Here is a 16,654-nt window from a genome sequence, read left to right as displayed (position 1 = left end):
AATATTCTTGCTCAGAAATATTTCAGGGATTCATCAAACATATTCCAAGTTCATTGCCCATCCCTACCTCCCAGTGATCATTTGCATACTAATTGGTATCATTATGGAGATTCAGATTTACCTTATCGTTTTAACTGAACCTTCCCGAATACCATGCAAAATTCATTGCTCTGGAGGACAGAAAGATAAATGTTTTCTCCTCACTGGGAAGGGCTAGTTCTTTTAGCTATAAATGTTAGGCGACCAACTGAATCTTTTTCCATTTGCAACGCTGTATCTCATCAGATTTTAGTGACCTTGAAGACACATATTAGTGCAATAGCCCGTTAAATTGCCTCCACTCTCAAATTCTAGGAGGGAGATATTCCTCAGAATCCATTGAGACTTAATAATCTGTGACTTCGTATATCTTAATTTTTTTATAGCGCCAAGTCAACCCCCCGGAAACATCATATGGAATTCATCGGACTCCAAAATTATCCTCAATTGGGATCAAGTGAAGGCCCTGGATAATGAGTCAGAAGTAAAAGGATACAAAGTGGGTCATTTCTTTTTTTGCTAAGACACCTACACTCCTGCTGTTAATGGGGGCACACTGTTCTCCTGAATCTTACCATCACGGTCCTCACTTTCCCAGATGACGCTCTCACAGCCTCATTTCTCTATCTCTGCCCCAAAGTGGTTTGGTCTGAGTTTTATAAATGGTCCGTGACAACTGGCCAGGATTTAGAGAATCGCCTAAACTTCAGTCTCAGGCAGAGTCAATCAGCAGCAGTTAAAGACCCTGTGTTTGGGTCTATAAAAAAATCATGAAGAACCACATTTTTAATATCTCCAAAGTCAGTTTTGTCCTTGTCTTGATCACATTTTTAATCAACAGTAGTAACTTCTCAGTGTTACTAATGGTTGATTATTTTCGTTCATGTCCCTTTTGTTATGGAGATACTGTTGTTGTTGTTTAGTCACCAAATCATGTCCAACTCTTTGCGACCCTCTGGACTGTAGCTCCCCAGGGTCCTCTGTCCATGGGATTTCCCAGGCAAGAATACTGGAGTGGGTTGCCATTTCCTTCTCCAGGGATCTTCCTGACTCAAGGATTGAACCCGCATCTCCTGCTTGGCAGGTGGACTCTTTACCACTGAGCCACCAGGGAAGCCCATATATATGCACGTGTATATGGATATGGATGTACACATATACACAAGTATTTTTTAGGAAATTAATTTACCTGATCCTATAAATGGTAGCCTGACTTTAATAAACTAGAAAAGGAAATTGATTGTAGCTGTGGTGCCACAGTCATTAAAATTAAAATGCATTTTAAGTTTTGTTTCACTTTTAAACAACATTTGAGGCAACACAAGCCAAATAGAACTAGTCGTCAGGATGCATCAAGCCAGCATGCTGCTATTTTGTGACATTTTCGGACGGAGCTGTGGCGAGCAGCACAGTGACAGTGCTGTCAGGCACTTGTTACAGTTTGTAAAGCCAGGGCTGGGAGTTGACACAGTTAGCCTTGAGTGACGTGATTAGAGGATTTGGAAACCTTCCCTTCTATGGGCTGTTTTTTTTGTCCACATGGCACAGTGATTTGTATTCTGCAGCAGGGAAATATTCCCTAAGAACTGATCTATAGACCTTCCACTGGATCCCTTTTTAAAAGTAAACTTTCTAGAAGGGTCTTACAGAGTAGAACAAAAACAACCACGTCTTGATCCTCTAGTCACTATGTGACTTCAGGTAAATCACGTAACCTCTCTGGGCTGCATTTCTCTTTTGCTAAAGGAGAAATCTACCAGTGTCTTCATTTTCCCCAAGCCTTTACGGCTCTATTCCTTCTCCTTGGGACTGCCTCCCCTTATATCTGCATCCTTAATTGGGTCTGAGATGAGAAGCCTTCCCTTATGGCCAGAGCTCTCACTATTTGTCAGATTTTTAAAAGTACTTTCCATCCTCTTGGGTAATTGTAATTGGCTGATGACTGACTGTGAATCCCCAGACTGTGGGCCTCACGAGCACCTAGCCTGAATGGTCCCTGTAGTTTCTCCAGCCAAGGATGCATTCCTAGCCTGAATGGTCCCCGTAATTTCTTCAGCCAAGGATGCATTCTCTACAGTGGTGTGAGGAAGGAGCCCTCATTTCCTGAACTCCTACATCATTAGTCTCTTAGTGTGAAATAATTGGAAAGAGTTCATCTGACTAGTTTTATCCAGCTTGAGAGAGGCATGGGGTTTGGGAGGCAGGAAGATGAAAGAGAGAGAAAGGACTGAAACGAAGCAAAGAAAGAAAGCAAGAGTGAGGACAGTTCTCACAGTTCTGTAACCCAGGCTGGCACTGCCGGGACTTTGAACACAGCACGAAAGAGATGCAGATGTGATTGGCCTGAATTAATTTAACCAAACCAAGGGAGAGAAGGAAAAAATTACAGGAGATAGAAAGTCTTCCTCCCGCTTCCAGTGTTACCTAGTAGAACAGGAGAGAGAAAACACAATAAAAATCCCAAAGCTTTAGCAGTCCGTGAGGGCACGAGTTCCATGAGAGAAGCTTTAGCTAGGGTTTAAAGCTCACGTTGAAACTGGTGCTGAAATAAAATTGAACAGCAGGGAGCTGCCCAAAGGATTTCAGGGAACCAAGCAAAATATTAGCTGGGCAGGAAACCCCAGAGATCATCCAGCTGAAGCCCTTCATTTTACAAATGTGAAAACCAAAGGCTCTTGAGTAAAGGGACTTGGAGTGCCGTCAGCTTCCACAGGGCAGGGATGTATACGCAAGCTGAAGTTTGCTTCAGTGAACTGGGTCTAAAAGATCATAGGCATTTTTAGAAGAATAATTCAAAAATGAGTATCATTTAGTTACTATTTCTTTGTCTTCCCATCCTCTCTCTGAAACTCGTATGAACTTGTCTTATTAGCACTTTTCCAAGGAGGCCCTTCATATGTACACACACACACACATATATATATATATATTTTTTTTTTTAATTCAACAGACACTTTTACAGACATCTAGAAGATTCCCCCGTGCAGCACAGAACCAGGCAGGTGTGCGGGAATCAAGCAGCACAAGGCTGATATGGAAATGCTCACCTCCCAGAAAAGAACTGGGGCTTCCCACAGTATTTGGGGAAATTTTTACTCCTGTAGAACTAGAATAAAACATTGGAACAAATTACAGCTGGATAGCATGGAACCTTTGCAGATGTGAGCAGCAGATCAGATGATATAAACTATTTTTTTTTTTTTGGTAGAAAGACCCAGTATGTATTTATTTCATATATTCATCACAAGGGTTCAACCACAGACTTAATTTAAAATAAAAAAGAAACCAAAAAGACATTACAATTTAAGATACAGAGACCTATCCAGAAATCGAGGAAAGGACAATCTCAGGAAATAATAAAAAGACAGCACAAGGAGAACCATGGGTTTATGCCTTTTTTTTCCCCCCCAAATAAGTTTTTTTCATGTTGATTCATTGTATCTTGTAGATCTAAATTATATCTATGAAATATCTAGTGGCACCTCCAGGGTGGGAATTTCATGCCTTAGGAAACATCACTAATTGATGGGTATGAAGTTTGAAATGCTGCATGTGCTGACAGTAGAGGAGTAACAAGGTGGGAAAGGGCCTTTCTGACTTCTTCTTGACTTCCCATTCGATTCAGTTCCTTCCCTTCTCTTTAGAGCTGGGACTGGAGGAACCAGACTCTCCATGCATCCTCCTTTAGATCCCAGGGGATCTCGGCATACCTGGTTATACACACTGTGTGTAGAACACACAGTGTCAACTTTCAGGATATATAGTTCTGTAAAAATTATACATTGGTGCATATCTGTGTGTATTTTTGTTTTTCTACCTAAATTGTCTAGATCTGTGGATTTTCTGCTTGAGTAAACAGTCCACAAAAGAAGTCCACTTTAGGAAGTTTAAAGCCCCCAATACTCCTTCAGCACAAATTGTCAAGCTACTTTATGACACTTGAACTAAAAAGAGAGTGTGTCTGGTTTCAGTATCACAAAGTAAACTGTCTACAGAGCCAGGCAGGTTATGTAAATGGATTAAGGTGGCTTAATTCTTTCAATAAAATATCATCAATAAACGTGCCAAGCACTAGTCTAATTCTTTCTAACTTTATAATTACCCATGAAGCAGGTGCAGTTATTAGCCTCAGTGTTATAGATAAATAACTCATGGCACAGAGTGTAGTAACTTGCCTTCTTCATATAGCTAGTGTTTTTTTCACTAATTTATTGAGACATGATTGACATATAATATTGTGTAAGTTTAAGATATATACATGTTGATTTGATACATTTATATATTGCGATATGATCACTACCATAGCATTTGCTAAGGCCTCCATACCATCACTTAATTACTATTTCTTGTTTCTGGTGAGAACATTGAGATCTACTCTCTTAGCAACACCCAAGTACATGATACAGTGTTATTAACACAGCTAGTATATTGAAGACCCAAACTTGGAATACTGGCAGTATGGATCCCGAGTCCCACCTTTTAGCCCCTCAGTTATTTGCCTGCCAGAAGTAAACAAATAGATCAATAAAGTACCACCAAGAGAAATAAGTCAGAGTGAGAGGAATAGACAGTGGATAGATAGGAGAGATGTTATTTTAAATAAAGCCCAGGGAAAGGCTTTATCAAGAGGTGACATTTCAATTGGGCCATGAAAAAAGGAGGGAGTAAGATAAGCAGCTCTCTGAGAGTGTTCCAAGAATAGTGACCAGGATGTGCAAATATCCTGAGGTAGATGCATAGCATCATGACATAATAGGGTGTGTTGGAGACCATGATACCTATAGACTTTGTGATAGTCCAGAAAAGGTAGTAACTTCTAAGGTCCAACCAGTTATTTCCAGACAGGAATATAGACCAATGTGGCCATATCTTCCAGTTTTTAGTAGAACCCCAAATTTTACTATGTATAGTTTCTTGGTTTTTAAATGGTGATGTCTAACTTTAAGAAAAAGTAAATCCACCGAGGGCCAAATAGTTAAACTGTGCAAGCCAAATGTGACCTATGGGCCATGAGCTTTCTACTCTCTAACCCCCTTTGTTTTGTGTTCATGGAAACAGAGACCAGAGAATGAAAGCAGTTTGTCCACAGTGGTGGCCAAGCTGGTCTTAGTTAAGAATACAGGCTGTGAACCCAACCTGCCTGAGTTTGAATGCTGTGGCCCCCACTTACTGGCTGTAAGACCCTGGGCACATTGCTGAACCTGTCCAGGCCTCAGACTCCTCATCTTTAAAATCAGAATAGGGACTTCTGTGATGATCTAGGAGTTAAGACTCCACGCTTCCAGTGCAGGGGGAGCAGGTTTAATACCTGGTCAGGTAACTAAGATCCCACATGCAGCGTGGCCAAAAGAGAAAATCAGAATGATAATAGTGACTATCTCAAGGTATATGATGTTGAAACTCATAATCAGCATTCAATAATGTTTGATTCTATTTGCATTATTCCCACGAACTTAATCTTTCTCCCTGTCTTCCACCGTGGATTATAGGAAATGAAGCACTGCCTTTAAGTCAATCAGCTGAACTAAGCTTGGACTAAGGTCAATCAGCAGAACTAAAGCTGAAATAAGCTTCATTGTGGTGTAAATAAAGGTTTCACAGGCCTTTATTTAGCTTCCCCTGCAGCCCCCAGGGCTTCCCCAGTGGTTCAGTGGTAAAGGATCTGCCTGCAGTGCAGAAGCCACAGGAGACACAGGTTTGATCCCTGGGTTGGGAAGATCCCCTGGAGGAAGGCAACCCACTCCAGTATTCTTGCCTGGAGAATCCCCATGGACAGAGGAGCCTGGTGGGCTACTGTCCATGGGGTTGCAAAGAGTTGGATATGACTGAAGCGACTTAGCACACATGCACGCAGCTCAGCCCCCAACGTTACACGACCAGTAAGCAGTGCTGATAAAAGGGCTGTTTTTTCCTGTAAGTGTTTCTTTTGGATTTATATTTGAAACTAGTTGAATCCTCTGTGCTCTGGCAAGGACCAGAGGTAAATCAAAGAAGCAATTTATCCCTCAAAGCCAGATGTGCCCTTGCATCCCATCAGCCAGCCCATGTTCCTGAAGGGCTGTGATGAGATGCTCTGACAGTCCTGGATGCGCCTCAGGATTTATTTGAGCCTGATCATTAGTGAGTGGATGCTGAGTTTGATACAACTGATACTCCTGAGAAGGAAGGGGGACGCTTATGAATCTTTCCACCCTAAGGAAATTGTGTTTTCCACCTTGTATTAGAGAGACATAAATAAAGGTGATGAAATGCCAGGAAACAAATGGGATCTAAACCATTTTAAGGGAATTTGATGCATTTCTCTTGTGTTTGGGTTTTCTTGCAATAGTAGAGTGACCCTATGTCTCTGACCTCAGCAAATCAAAATTCATAGTGGGTCTTAGGGGGTTTCCCAGGTGGCTCAGACGTAAAGAATCCACCTGTCAAGCAGGAGACCCGGGTTTGATCCCTGGGTCAGGAAGATCCCATGGAAAAGGAAATGGCAGCCCATTTCTGTATTCTTGCTTGGTAAAGCCCATGGACAGAGGAGCCTGGCGGGCTACAGTCCACAGGTTCACAAGAGTTGGACATGACTTAGTGACTAAACAATAGCAGCAGTGGGTCTTAGGGGAAGATGAGCTAGTCTTATTGTTCTCTAAGTGCGGTCCCTGGACCAGAGGCAATGGTATTACCTGAGGACTTGTTAGAAATGCAGATTTTTCAAGTCCCATCTAAGACCTATGAAATCAGAAACTCAAGTGGGGCCTAGTGATAGATGCTTTAAGAGGCCCTCCAGTCAGCTCTGATACAAGTTCAGGTTTGAGAATCCTGATGTCATTCATGATTCCCTGAATGAACATCTGAAGATCTTTTTAAAAATATACCATGGCCTAGACCCTTCTTCTCTGGAGTCTGACATGGGAGGTCTGGGGCGTGGCCAGAGCAGGATTCCTCAGTCTCCTCGCTGATGCCACTTCAAGTTGGATGATTCTCTGTTATGGGGACTGCCCTCTGTATTATAGGGGGACCCAGGCACTCACAACACTAGCAGCAGCCATTGTGACAACCAAAAATGTCGGCAGACATTTGCCAGATGCCCTCCTGGGGCACAAAATTGCTCCTCCACTCCCCCCACCATAGTTGAGAACCAGTGGCCTATAGCAGGGTTCCCCCACCTCATTTTCTAATGGCTGATGATCTGAAGTGGAGCTGATGTAATAATAGTAGAAATAAAGTCCACAGTAAATATAATACACTTGAATCATCCTGAAAATACCTACCTCCACCCCTAATTTGTGGAAAACCTGTCTTCCATGAAACTGGTCCTGGTGCCAAAAAGACTGGAGACCTCTGGACTAGTGCACTGGTATTTTTCCAGGTTCCCTAAGTGCTTCTAACATACAACCAGGACCTGGAACCATTCATGTCACCCAGCCCTATTTTTTTTTTTTTTAATATCAAGAGAAATGATGAGTTGTAGTGATTGAAGAGGGTTGAAGAGTATGGGCTTAGAAACCCTCATCTTGTCACTCACCAGCTCTTCAATATCTCTGGGCCTCAGTGTCCTCATCTGTGGACACAAATAATAGTGTCTGTCTTGTCAGATGCTGTCACCATTAAGCATAGCTGTGCCAGGAGAGTGTCTGGCTCAGAGTAAACAGAAAACATTTGCGGGACAGTTCTCATAACAATTGCTATATCCAGAAAGGCAGGCACACCTCTCTGGGCCTTTATCTTTAGTTCCTAATAGGGATTGTTGATGACCAGGGTAGGCAATGCCGGGTGGTGAGTGTATTTTCGAGGGAGCTAGTTAGCCATCTCATCCTGTGAGCTACCAGCCTAGACTCTGGCCCAGCAGAAGCCAAAGTGGTAGACAAAGATGTGTGAGTGACATTGTAGGAGCTACAGACACTTCGAGAGAGACGGAAATTGTCCTATGACATCCTCGCTTTTCTATGTAGCTTTAAAAGGGTTCCCAGTGGGAGGGAAAAAAGGGGGGTTTCTGCCCTTGCCTTTCAGAGATGCTCTTCCTGTGCTGAAATGTCCTCTTTCCAAAGGATTAATAATGATAGTTTATCATGCCTGATTTATGCTTTTAACCTTTGCCAAGTTATCTTTGTATCTCTCGTTTCCTTTAAGACTTCATAGATACCAGTCTTACATGCTTTCTTTGAGTCCTTTATTTTATTGAATCCTGTGCAATCTTGAAAACTTCCCAGGAAAGTCGGTATTATTGTCCCCATTTTACAGATGAAGGCATTGAGGCTCAGAGTGGGAAAGTAAGTGGACCAAGGTCACACAGCAGCCAAATCTATTCTGATGCCAAAGACCCTTATATGTAACTGAGCTCTGTATAGCCACCTTTTCAGGTGTTTTAACTGAGCCTCCAGAGGTTGTATGAGGTCACACAGCACATTGTTAGGCTCATGCTAGCCCTGCTACCATGCCACATGAGCCTGTCAACTCTTTCCTCGTGATGAAACAAATGGTGGCTGCAGACATGCCCCTTGCTATAAATGAGCTTTCCAAATGCATGTAGGCAGCCTGACAACTTCAGCATCCCCACATTCACTGGCGCCCAGAGGTGGAAACAAATGAATGCTGCATCCTGGGGAGGCCTTTGTGAGGACAGCGGGTGACACCTGTTCTTTCCATATTGGCAGGTCCTGTACAGATGGAGCAGACAAAGCAGCACATCTGTCATTGAAACAAACAAAACATCGGTGGAGCTTTCTTTGCCTTTTGATGAAGATTATATAATAGAAATTAAGCCATTCAGTGATGGAGGGGATGGCAGCAGCAGTGAACAGATTCGAATTCCAAAGATATCAAGTAAGAATGTCTCTCTCCTTTTTTTTTCCTCCCTTCTCCCTGTCTGCCTTATCTCATAAGCCTCCCAGTGAGCCAGGGATCAGATGAAATTAAACATAAAAAAACAAAACAGACTTATGATAAAAATGGGCAATACCATCCTCCTTCCTGAGACAACTGATATTTGCTGATCACAGGTAGTTTTGTGCAAAAGACAGTCTGACTTGTCTTGGCTGATGTAACAAGGATTTAATCACTTGACAATCAGTAATCAGGTTAAAGCAGCCACAGATCAGTCACCCAGGATCTTCCAGGTGACCCAGGTGGTTTACATCTACAGTAACCCCCACATTATGGCTCAATGTTAAAAGTGTGACTTAGGAGGAACAAGCAAAAAAGAGTTCTTTAAATTGCTCTAGAATCCTGTCTCTAGTGATATAATATAATTTAATGTCTTTGGCTGAAAATATTTTGAACTTGAAGCTGTCTATTTTGAACTTGTGTATATAACATATGTACATAAGCACACATGTCTACATATAGTCAAGAATATCTTTGTTTTCAAAGACTGTTGAAGCATGTGTTCTTTTTTCAGACAAATACATTCAATCTATTTTTCAAATAATGTGTTTGCAAGTATCTCAACAGCATATTATTTTTTGTTTATGATTTTATTTGAAATTTTTTTTAAAAAAGGCAAAATAGGAAAATCCATAGAGGCAGATTGGTGACTGAAAGTGACTGGCCACTGGTGTTCATTGTGGCTTAATGGGTACTGGGTTTCCATTTCAGGTGATGAAAAAGTTCTGGAACTAGATGTGGTCCTGGCTACACAACACTGAAGTGAACTTGAGGCCACTGAGCTGTACACTTTAAAATAGTTAAAATGGTAACCTTTACATTATGTGTATCTTATCACAATACAAAAACAAATAAGATTGCCATTAGGTATCTAAGTGTAGATTTTCTTTGGCTTTTGGATTTACTAGTCAAGAGGTAAGGGGTTCAGTGAAGGCTGGAGATAGGAACTTTCAAGTCACTGATGAAGATAGGATATTTTAAATCATGGACAAGCTTTGCTACAGAGTCCTGAGCATCAGTCCCTTTGTTCAGTGTCCATTTTATTATCTGTCGGATGAGGAAAGGATCTAGTATCCTTGCTGTATCAAGTTACAGTAAAATATCCACTCAATCAGTTTTAACTGCATCTATCAAATTTGGATGCCTCAAATCAGAAAAGAAAATGTTCACTGGTCACTTCACCCTTCTTCTGAATAAGCACTTGCTGCTGCTGCTGCTGCTAAGTCGCGTCAGTCGTGTCCGACTCTGTGCGACCCCATAGACGTCAGCCCAGCAGGCTCCCCCGTTCCTGGGATTCTCCAGGCAAGAACACTGGAGTGGGTTGCCATTTCCTTCTCCAATGCATGAAAGGGAGAAGTGAAAGTGAAGTCGCTCAGTCGTGTCTGACTCTTAGCGATCCCATGGACTGCAGCCTACCAGGCTCCTCCGTCCACGGGACTTTCCAGGCAAGAGTACTGGAGTGGGGTGCCAGTGCCTTCTCCTGTTAGTGAATAGAACGGGACTTCTGGTGGAAAATGCAGGCTGCACCAAGAACATGCTCCAGATTCAGGAGTAATTTGTCATCTTCCAGATGAGGTTTATATTTACTACACCTCTTTTGCATGCAAACACTAACACATTTTTTTCTTTGCAAACACTGGGGAGAATTGGTTTCTACATCTCAGTAGAGGCTCTAACTTCTGTTGAAAGGAACCAGATTTATGGTGAGATGTGGAAGTAATCTCCAGGCCACAAAAAACACAAGATTGGAGTTTGTTTTGGGGTTAATTTATCTCACTTTCTTAAAATCTGACTTTATACTTGCTTATCATTTCAAGAACTGTTTTTTTTTAAGATTGATAATTCTTGATTTAATTCATTACAAAAACATTTTGAAGCAATTTTATTGTTATAATGATTAGATGATAAGGCTGTAGCTGTGAATAAAACATGGTCTCTTTCTCAAGAGGTTTTCCATTTTGGTGGTTAGAGACCTTACAATCTTGATAAAACTCAAATGACAGTTGATAACTTCTTACTGTGAAAACAATATAAGACATATAAGGAAAAGTTTTAAAAAGATTGAGTTTATTTTGTTGGGAAAAAATAGGCATATTTAGATATATATGTGTTGGAATCCCAATTCAGGTCTTTACTAAGTGGGTAATCTTAGACTTACCTTCCTTCTCTGGGCCCAATTCCCTTATCTGTTAAAGTGTGTAATAACCATACCAGAGGTTCTCAGGGTTTTTGTAGGAATTGTCTTACGGCTCTGTGCCCAGCACAAAGCTTGGATTCGAAAGAGAACATCAATGTTTATTTTGCTGCATCATTGATAGCCTGGTATTTATCTGTAGTGTTTGCAGTCATTTTGAAGTTTCTTCTGATGTTAGATGTGGACACCCTCCCTTAACAAATGCTTACATAGAGGTCCAGAGATGTCCATCACCTCCTCCCAAGTGCACAGCTAGGGCGTCATAGAACAGAGACTAAAAAAGTCAACAAAAGTTGGTCTTGATACAAGTGAACTTACTTACAAAACAGAAAGAGACTCACAGACTTAGAGAACAAATTTATGGTTGCCTGTATACACTGCTATATTTAAAATGGATAACCAGCAAGGTCCACTGTAGAGCACAGGGATCAATGCTATGTGGCAGCCTGGATGGGAGGGGAGTTTGGGGAAGGATGGACACATCTGTATGTATGGCTGAGTCCCTTCATTGTTCACCTCAAACTATCACAATATTGTTAATTGGTTTGTGCTTAGTCACTTCGGTTGTGTCTGACTTTTTGTGAGTCCATAGACTGTAGCCCGCCAGGGTCCTCTATCCATGGGATTCTCCAGGCAAGAATACTGGAGTGGGTTGCACTCCAGAGGATCTTCCTGACCCATGGATCAAACCCACGTCTCTTACATCTCCTACACTGGCAGGCGACTTCTTTGCCACTAGTGCCACCTGCTAAGCCCATAATTGGCTATACCCCAATATCAAAGAAAAAGTTTAAAATTGGCTATACCCCAAAAAGAAAAAGGTTAAAAATTTAAAAAAAGAGAGAGAGAGAGATGGTCATTTCCAATAGACTTCAGACAGTTCTTCCATTCCCAACAGCCCTGGGCCCCACCTCCCTTTGTTGCCAGGGTGAGTGGATGCTGAGTGAATGTCTTCTCTCTGCAGATGCCTATGCAAGAGGAGCCGGGCCGTCCACTTCAAATGCATGCACGCTGTCAGCCATCAGTACCATCATGATCTCCCTCACAGCCAGGTCCAGTTTATGACAACAGTTCTCCGAAGGACTTTCTCTTTATAATATAAGCAACATTTAGCTAGTTGTTTTGAAGACACCCAGTACTAAGTAATATTGTTGTTCAAGTACATCTTATTACTGGAAAAAAAAATGTTTTTTGCTTCTTTAGGAATGGCATTCTACAGTACTTCCTCAAAGCAAATCTAGCTTTGTCTGAAGTTTCTTTGGAAACTCTGCAATGCACTGAAGACATCTGTAATATGATGTTACCAAAGCAGTTTACATATGTCCTTATATGCATATTTTTTATTATATATTAGTGTTTTATAGGATTTTTTAAAGTTAACATGAAATGTAGATATTAATTTTTTTCCTCTGCTGTAAAATGCTATGGGCAACACAATCATATGATTATTATTTGGAAATATTTCCTTTAAAGACAGAGTTGGAAGCTCACCTTGGTCAATCACATTGCAGATTCCTTGTACGGTTCTACAAGGGTCTAGAGGCGGCGCGGCTGAAGGCTCGGTCTGTAACTCAAGGCTGCCGCGTAGGAATGACTCATGGGATGACCGATGCGCTGAATCAAGTCGTTTAGCCATTGTACAGTATGTTTTCCAGCCCTGTTGTGAGTTTTGTTGTTCCACACAACTTGAGATGGTTTCAGGAATGGCCGCAATCTCAAAACCTAAACTCACTGCCCAAGAGGTACCTTGTGCAGTACCCCCAGCCCTGAATTTAGCATTGTACGGTAAGACTTTCTTTTCCCTTGACTAAGTTAGCCTGTCTTTGTAGTAGCATTATCTTAGCCACGACACTGGAAGTTACATATCCTGTAGTAACATAGACCAAAAGTTACTATAGTCAACCATGTCTTTCAAAAGATAAAGAATAATTTTACTATCTTTAAATGTATCTGTTTTGAATGTACATTTAACAAAGAAAAGAGTAATTCTCTGTCGATGGATTCATAACTTCTTTACAAAATCTCTTATAGATAATATGTGTATCTCTTTAATGATAGAGCCCTTCTTTTAAATAAGAATTATGTAAGGAGTCTGGCAGATTTCTCCTATTTCAGCAAATAGTTGCCACAAAGAATTTTTTTCATGACTCTATAAGAGATCTTTAGTACAACTGTATGGTATCTCGATGATTCTCCTGTTTTGCAGTAGGTAGCCTTGTTGCTTTATAAGCTTTATCTTCTGTGTCTTAAAATCACGCATTGGAAAATGACAATATCAACAAAACCGTATTCTTATGAAAAGAACTTATTTGTTATAATGGGGGAGGTTTTGTAAGTTGACACTAGTGGAACAGTGCAAATAAAATGCAATGAAATTTTCTATAAACAATTTTCACTTGTAAACACGCTGCACCTTTTCTTCTTTCTCAGAGAACTCAAATTTGCCTGTAATTTGTCATTTTTGCTTACAAAGAGTATAAGTTAACTTTTCAACCTTCTAGCTATATTTATCCAATAAAGTCATAATCAGGATTCCACTTGTGTAAAAACTAGGGTGGTAACTGGGAAAAAATATATTGTCAGTATTTCAAGCTGTGTTCCTTTCTTAGTTTGATATGGTTACTTCTATGTTGAAATAAGACAAAATTTAAAATCACACACACAAAAAAATCAGCAAAATAATAAAATGAATGAAAAAAAATAACACCCCAGGTAGTTCCCAACCCCAGTGTTAATGATATTTACCAGTGATCTAGCATATGTAATCTTTTTTAAAGGTATTGTTAATAAATATTCTGTCATTTGTAAAGATACTTGTCTTTTGAGAGCATTTTTCCTGCCTGCCTGTCAGGGAATCTGTTCACTCACCCTTGTGCTAGTTATAATTTAAGATCCTAGAGGGACTCAAAAGTCTCTGGCCACGATCCCAACCTAGAAGACCCAGAGAAAACACCATTGCAGGTCCTCTTTGGAAGTAGAGAGGGTCAAAAATCCACAAATAAATCTCCTGAAGATCAAACGTGAGTAGATCCTCTGGATTAACTCAGTCTTTTCTATATTTAATCTAAGGATATCTGTTGTTTTAAGGTTTTCCCCAACCCCATTGCTAAAAGGATAAACTCTAAACCTGAGGCCCTTGTTAATCTAATAACAACTTAAGTCCATACCCAGCTACACAGAGCCCTCACTAGCCCCTGAACACAACTTGCTTTTGGTCTCACCTTTGTGCCTTTTGGGCATCTGGCTGCCCCTTCTTGAAATACCCTCACTCTTCTTTAATCCCCGATCTTGACTGTTCTAGGGTAGCTCCAGCCCCGGCTTGTCTACGAAGCCTTCCAACCCTCGCTGACCTCCTTCCTCTGAATGAGCTGCAAGCCTTGTCAATACCCCTCACTCAGTAATTTAATCAGGTACTACTTTTGGAAGTCTCTTGTACTGTTATCTTGCATTTTAACTCAACTCCTGTATTGTTACTTAATTTTCCTTGTATGTATGACTTGTCTTCCCAACTAGATTGTAAGCTCCTTGAGGGCAGGGACTTTGGCCTTATCTTCCATGTACTCTCCATAGTGCCTAGCACAGTGCCTTGCAATAAATAATCATTGATTAATTGATTGAAGGGGTCTTTGAAGTAGCATTTTGCATCAGTTGCCTGCCTGTGTGCCCCAGCAAGCCAATCAGAGGAGACTGTCACTGTTTTGCAAGGTGGCAGAAAGTGTCAGAAGGCCTGGCTTCTGATTTGAAACCTTGGGAAAAGTCCTTGAATTTCTCAGCTTAATCATCTGATAAATAAGGCCCTGGATTAGCTGAGTCTGACCAAGCTCAAGGTATTTTTTTAAAAGTGCCCCATAGGTACCTTCACCCAAATGTGTCTTATTTGTTGGTGTTCATGGTTGTTGCAGATTAGGCTCACTGCTTGCAAGCAACAGAAACAACTCTGGCTTACCGGAGCAAACATAAAGGAATGACCCAGGTCAGATCACATGAGCCATGGAGACACTGAATGCCCCAGCCTTGGTGAGACTAAGGAGCGGGCCACCCTGGGGGTGAACCTGCAGGAACTTTACAGTCTTTGCGGGGAGCTGTTTTGGGGTGAATTAGCTCTGTTTCTGATTTCAAAGCCACTCTGTTCAATATCCAAATTCCTAAAAGAATCTGATCAATTTATATTACCCACCATAGCACCTCAATCATGTACTCATAGGGGAGAGAGAGTTTGTTAAAGGAGAATTGAGATGATGTTTCTAGAAGATGGGAAAATACATGCTGGGAATGTCTAAACAGCACACTGTCTATGCTTAGCCATCCATGCGAGATTCCCCAAGCTCTAGTCCCAATTAATATGTGCAGGGAAATGCATTACTGCCTGGGATTTTTACACAATGACTATGAAGGAGAAGCACTAGAAAAAGGAATATTTGCTTTGATTATTTCATCTTTTCCAGCACCTATTCTGATACTCATTTTGTGTATGGGTGGTTCACCTGTGATTTAACTGTACAAAAGAAGATTCTATTTTTGCAGATAGTTGGATTCTCTCAGAATTCCAGAGTTTTTATAAAGCTCACAAAACCTGAGTATGAAACAGCATCTTTCCATGGGGGCAGAAGACATGGATGATAAATTTCATCCTCAGGTGAGCTTGCATTTCTTCCAACCTGTGAGGTGGGAGCTGCCTTAAGCTTTTATCTTAAGATAGAATGATTTGAGTTATTCCTCCCATCAAATGTTTGGTTATTTACATCTGGGAAGTCAATCCTGATCAATCTTTTCCCAGTCTCTCCAACCACCCATCAGTTCAGTTCAGTCGCTCAGTCGTCTCCGACTCTTTGCGACCCCATGAACTGCAGCACGCCAGGCCTCTCTGTCCATCACCAACTCCCAGAGTCTACCCAAACCCATGTCCAACGAGTCGGTGATGCCATCCAACCATCTCATCCTCTGTCGTCCCCTTCTCCTCCCGCCCCCAATCCTACCCAGCATTAGGGTCTTTTCCAATGAGTCAACCCTTCGCATGAGGTGGCCAAAGTATTGGAGTTTCAGCTTCAACATCAGACCTTCCAATGAACACCCAGGATTGATCTCCTTCAGGATGGATTGATTGGATCTCCTTGCAGTCCAAGGGACTCTCAAGAGTCTTCTCCAACACCACAGTTCAAAAGCATCAATTCTTCGGCTCTCAGCTTTCTTCACCGTCCAACTCTCACATCCATACATGACCACGGGAAAAACCATAGCCTTGACTAGACGGACCTTTGTTGGCAAAGTAATGTCTCTGCTTTTAAATATGCTATCTAGGTTGGCCATAACCTTCCTTCCAAGGAGTAAGCGTCTTTTAATTTCATGGCTGCAATGACTATCAGCAGTGATTTTGGAGCCCAAAAAAGTAAAGTCTGACACTGTTTCCACTGTTTCCCCATCTATTTCCCATGAAGGGATGGGACCAGATGCCATGATCTTAGTTTTCTGAACGTTGAGCTTTAAGCCAACTTTTTCACTCTCCTCTTTCACCTTCATCAAGAGGCTCTTTAGTTCTTCTTCACTTTCTGC

At 41.4% G+C, this 16,654-nt stretch overlaps 1 protein-coding gene across 1 annotated transcript in view; it reads left to right on the top strand.

The window, feature by feature from the left end:
- Positions 1 to 16,370, top strand: part of CNTN4 (contactin 4) — a 1,007,382-nt gene extending 991,012 nt beyond the window's left edge. The window contains exons 23-31 of the mRNA XM_081528227.1: positions 426 to 538; positions 8,682 to 8,850; positions 12,069 to 12,156; positions 12,616 to 12,889; positions 13,984 to 14,124; positions 14,406 to 14,514; positions 15,007 to 15,121; positions 15,629 to 15,740; positions 16,085 to 16,370. Of these exons, the coding sequence (XP_081384353.1) occupies positions 426 to 538; positions 8,682 to 8,850; positions 12,069 to 12,156; positions 12,616 to 12,736 (491 nt within the window). The 3' untranslated portion in view covers positions 12,737 to 12,889; positions 13,984 to 14,124; positions 14,406 to 14,514; ... (1 more) ...; positions 15,629 to 15,740; positions 16,085 to 16,370. The remainder of the gene's footprint in view (positions 1 to 425; positions 539 to 8,681; positions 8,851 to 12,068; positions 12,157 to 12,615; positions 12,890 to 13,983; positions 14,125 to 14,405; positions 14,515 to 15,006; positions 15,122 to 15,628; positions 15,741 to 16,084) is intronic.
- Positions 16,371 to 16,654: the final 284 nt, after the last annotated feature.

Source organism: Giraffa tippelskirchi, chromosome 9, assembly GCF_054371585.1.
Source record: "Giraffa tippelskirchi isolate mGirTip1 chromosome 9, T2T-mGirTip1v1.2.pri, whole genome shotgun sequence".
In the NCBI taxonomy this organism is placed as follows: Eukaryota; Metazoa; Chordata; class Mammalia; order Artiodactyla; family Giraffidae; genus Giraffa; species Giraffa tippelskirchi.
The sequence above is the reverse complement of the archived record's forward strand: the minus strand, read 5'-3'. Positions and strand labels throughout refer to the sequence as shown.